This window comes from Trichechus manatus, unplaced genomic scaffold (genome assembly GCF_000243295.1).
Source record: "Trichechus manatus latirostris isolate Lorelei unplaced genomic scaffold, TriManLat1.0 scaffold00102, whole genome shotgun sequence".
In the NCBI taxonomy this organism is placed as follows: domain Eukaryota; kingdom Metazoa; phylum Chordata; class Mammalia; order Sirenia; family Trichechidae; genus Trichechus; species Trichechus manatus.
In genome coordinates this window covers 6845272-6849549 of record NW_004444038.1, presented here as the reverse complement: position 1 = coordinate 6849549, position 4278 = coordinate 6845272, and the positions used below count along the sequence as shown (strand labels likewise).

General features: G+C 44.4%; 1 protein-coding gene across 1 annotated transcript in view; it reads left to right on the top strand.

Annotated features, from left to right (window-relative positions):
- Nucleotides 1-4278, top strand: part of COL4A1 (collagen type IV alpha 1 chain) — a 96559-nt gene that overhangs the window by 43467 nt on the left and 48814 nt on the right. Inside the window, exons 20-21 of the mRNA XM_012557439.2 lie at nucleotides 160-195; nucleotides 2509-2673. Coding sequence (XP_012412893.1) covers nucleotides 160-195; nucleotides 2509-2673 — 201 coding nt within the window. The remainder of the gene's footprint in view (nucleotides 1-159; nucleotides 196-2508; nucleotides 2674-4278) is intronic.

The following is a 4278-nucleotide window of genomic DNA, read 5'->3' as shown; positions in this document are numbered from 1 at the left end:
TCCCTCCCTCCCTCCCTCCTTCCTGCCCTCCCTCCATCTTTCTCTCCCTCTCTATGGAGCAGTTCTCTCTGGCACACAGGGTCAGGGTTGCTGTGAGTCAGAATCTACTCCACAGCAATGGTATTCTCCGTTTGCCTAATTCTCTCTTTCTCTTTTAAGGTTTCCCAGGAATACAAGGTCTTCCAGGCCCTCCAGGTAAGAATCCTTAACTACTTTCCTACCTTCTTTAGGCTATTTGTACACCTTCTCTGTGGTTTATATGCTGAACATGTTTATAATGTCATACATTAGATAAGTGTATAAAATAGCTAGCAATATTATTACACATTTCTCTAGTTATGAAAGCAAGAGGCATTGATAGATGAATATTAAGTGGTATTTCATAAGTTATCCATCAACAGTGATTCAGAAACATGTATCTCACAGGCTGCACCCTTTCTCTCTCTCTTTAAGTCAAAACTGCTCCTGAGTCTCCGTTCTCAGCCTCATCTTACCTTTCGAACGTCTTTTTCAATCGCTCCCACAGAAAATTTCCTCCGTCTTTCCACAGATCCCCCATCCCTGGCATAGATATGTTTGTTCAGCCTCAGTGTCTCTTGCTCACACTTTTCCCTCTCTAGACCAGGCTCAGCATGAAAACTGTTCTAACTGCTAAGTCAGCTCTATCCTTGCTCTTTCCTGGAATCCCACATGGCTTCGCATATATTACTCTATAATTGTTTCAGGCATGCCAGTTTTGCATTTCCTAATAGATGGTATATTTCAGAGGCTAGGAGATTACACACACCCATGCACACGTGTCTGTGCTGTGAGTGTAGTGTGAGTATGTGAATGTGTACAGTCTTCCTTTCAGTTCCTGGAGCTGATATAGTAAACAGTCAGCTATAAACTCTCCCGGGCACTAGAATTGACAGTACAACCGCGTGCTCCCAGTTCTTAAGCTCAAGTTCAGTCAGAGGCCCTCTTTGTCAGAGCAGACAACAGTCTACCCCTCCCGCCGTCTGTTACATTCCACTAATGGCTGGTGGCACAGTGGCTAAGACCTACGGCTGCTAACTAAAAGGTTGGCAGTTCAAATCCACCAGCTGCTCCTTGGGAACCCTGTGGGACAATTCTGCTCTGTTCTCTAGGATAGCTATGAGTTGGAATAGACTTGATGGCAATGTTTGTTTTTTTTTAAAATGGCTCAAATCAGGCCTTTCATCTGCTCCTAATTTCCCTCTTGTCTGCTAAAGCGTTTGAGTCTGCCTTTCGGTAGGTCTATTCCTTTTCAACCACTTTCTAGTCTTTGATTTTAAAAGTCCTGCCCTTTCTGTCTTCCTCGTGGCCATGCACCTTCGCGTTCCTCCTTAGACCATGCCATGTTTACTTTCTACAACTACTTTTCTAACTCAGCTTCTTACCATAATTTTTTAACAAACTTTTGTCAAAATTGGACTATCTAGAGGTTCCTCCCTTGCCCAGACCACTGTTTTCTATTCAGACCAGCTTCTCCACATCCTCTGCTCCCCTCAACACATGTTCTGGGCTCCGTTCCTGAGGCAGTAAATTGTTGGACTGGTCTCCAGTCTGTTTAATCTTTGCGTTCTTCTCCCCATTAGAGGCACTTTCTCTTCTCACCTGCCGCTGATTGGGGTCCTGACTGTGTGACTAAAGCCCAGATGGACGGCCTTCAGTTCTTTTTGTTGCCTTTAGCATATTGCCCCGTGGGTTTAGCCATTTTAATCTTTCTCACCAACGATGCAAGTGAAATGCTTTAGTATCTGCTCATCATTCCTCAAAACCCCCATCTTTTCGCTTCCTTCACTGTAAATGGTTTTACTCCTTTTTTTCTCCACTTTGTTCTTTATTCACGTCATATTTCTGTCATCTCCTTATTCCCCTTCTTCACAGCCAAATGCTCCCTCCAGATTCTGCCCCTTTCCTCATGAGAATATTTGTGGCCTCCTAAAAATTATATAAAAAAATCTCCACTATCATAGGACCGTATTATCTGACCGCTTAAGTTTTATAGTCACTAAACTCACTGTAAGTTACCTATTAATAGGTAATTAATAAACACGTATATCACGGTTGGCATTTTACATATTCAGATCTAGAGTGCTACCCCTGACTTTGAACCTTTTCACAGGACCGTTCCATTTGCCCTTAACCTTATTTTTCTGCTGTTTCCTGTGGATTGCCCCTCTGCCTCATCTGCATAGTCACATACTTTGTGCCTTGTTCTCTGAGTAGAAATGGAGTACACCCACTACAACCTTGTTATTCATACATGGGGAGAACTATTTCCACTGAAAGGAGTCCACAGATTTTTTTTCTTTAATTTGTAGGAAACCTTTGTCAACATTTATGTCATAAGACACGGGCCAGTTTAGTTTGTTTTCACTTGTCCAAGATCGTTCCCCATTCACTGATAGTCTACTAGTCATTTTACCCTGAATAGAGTTACGCTGTAGATTTTAAACTTTGCATTATGATCACTAACTTGAGATTTTGTTCTGGTTTAAGGCTTCCCCATACCAGGACAAGCCGGTGCTCCAGGCTTCCCGGGTGAAAGAGGAGAAAAAGGTGACCGGGGATTTCCAGGCGTGTCTTTACCTGGACCAAGTGGAAGGGATGGACTCCAAGGCCCTCCCGGACCCCCCGGACCCCCTGGCCAGCCAGGCCACACAAGTAAGTTCCCGTTGTGATTGTTTCTTAGGGTGTCTGTCTTAGTCTAGATCCTCTAGAGGAGCAAAACCGGTGAAACGTACATAGATGGATCGAGAGAGACTTAATGGTACTTCAAGGAAATGGCTCACACAGCTGTGGGGGCTGCTAAGTCCTAAATCCATGGGTCCAGTAGTGGGAGCCTTCTGCTGGTTCACAAGCCTGCAGGAGCTGGCAAATCCAAAATCTGCGGGTCAGGCAGCAGGCTGGAGACTTCTGCAGGCTTATGTCCCAGGAACCAGAGTCATTTCAGAGAAAAGTGCAGGGTAGAGAGAAAGAGAGAGGGAGAGCTTTGCCAGAACATCCATTTATATACTGGAGGCAGACCACACCCCCAAGGAAACACCTCTTTCAATGGATTGGCTGCTCACATCACTTCACAAAATGGAAGATGATTACATAGCATCTGCAAATCCTTTAGAAATTCAATCCCAAATCGGTTCTTCTCTATGTGTCTGAGAGATTTTGAGCATCAAATGGGCCTGTGGGTTACTTATTCTTTCAAAAAATATTTGAGTGCCTACTCAAAGGTCCCTGTTGTTAGTAGTTAGGTGCCATCGAGTCAGTTCCAACTCAGAGCGACTTTGTGTACAACAGAACGAAACACTGCCCAGTCCTGCGCCATCCGCACAATCGTTGCTATAGTTGAGCCCATCATTGCAGCCACTGTGTCAGTCCATCTCGTTAAGGGTCGTCCTCTTTTTTGCTGACCCTCTACTTTACCAAGCATGATGTCCTTCTCCAGGGACTGGTCCCTAAGTGGTGCAAATGTTTTGCTTTCAACTACTCACCTAAAGGTTGGTCGTTCAATCCTACCCACTGGCTCCACAGAAGAAAGACTTGGCGACCTGCTTCTGTGAAGATTACAGCCAAGAAAACCCTGTGGAGCAGTTCTACTTTGTAACACATGGGGTCGCTATAATTTAGAATCTACTAGACGGCAGTGGGTTTGGTTTGTTACTATGTGCCAAGTACTGTTCTAGAAGCTACATCAGTGACAAGACTCATTCAAAAAATCCTGTCCTTGTGCAAACTAAGGGCCAAGACAGACATAAACAAGATAAGCAAGTAAATTATAAGGTATTTAGGAGCTGATAAGTACTACAGATAAAAATAAATCAGGGAAAGGGAATATGGAGTTCTGAAGTTGCGGGGAGGTGGGGTCGCGGAGTTGTGACTTCCAATAGGGTGCTCGGCCAAAACATGAAGAAGGTGAGGGAACCATTTTGGGGAAATCTGGGAGAAGAGCATTCTTTTTGGGTGTTTATAATTTAGCCAGCACCAAGACATGCACAAATGTCGGAGAGACGTGTGAACTTTCCACGGCTGTTAATTGAGCGGGAAGTGTTCGCCAGACACGCTGTAATATCCACACCCTAACCTTCCGGGCTGCCCTTTTCGGTCGGTGTCAATTAAGTGATCCACAATTACAGAGTGTTAAGTGATAATTTGGAAACGAAAACCATTTTCGTATTTCCAGTGTCTGTTAAAAGGGGCCACATCTTAAAACTAATTGCTGCCCTGGGACCTGGCAGTAGCTCATTAACGATGCAACAGTTAAGCACCTCC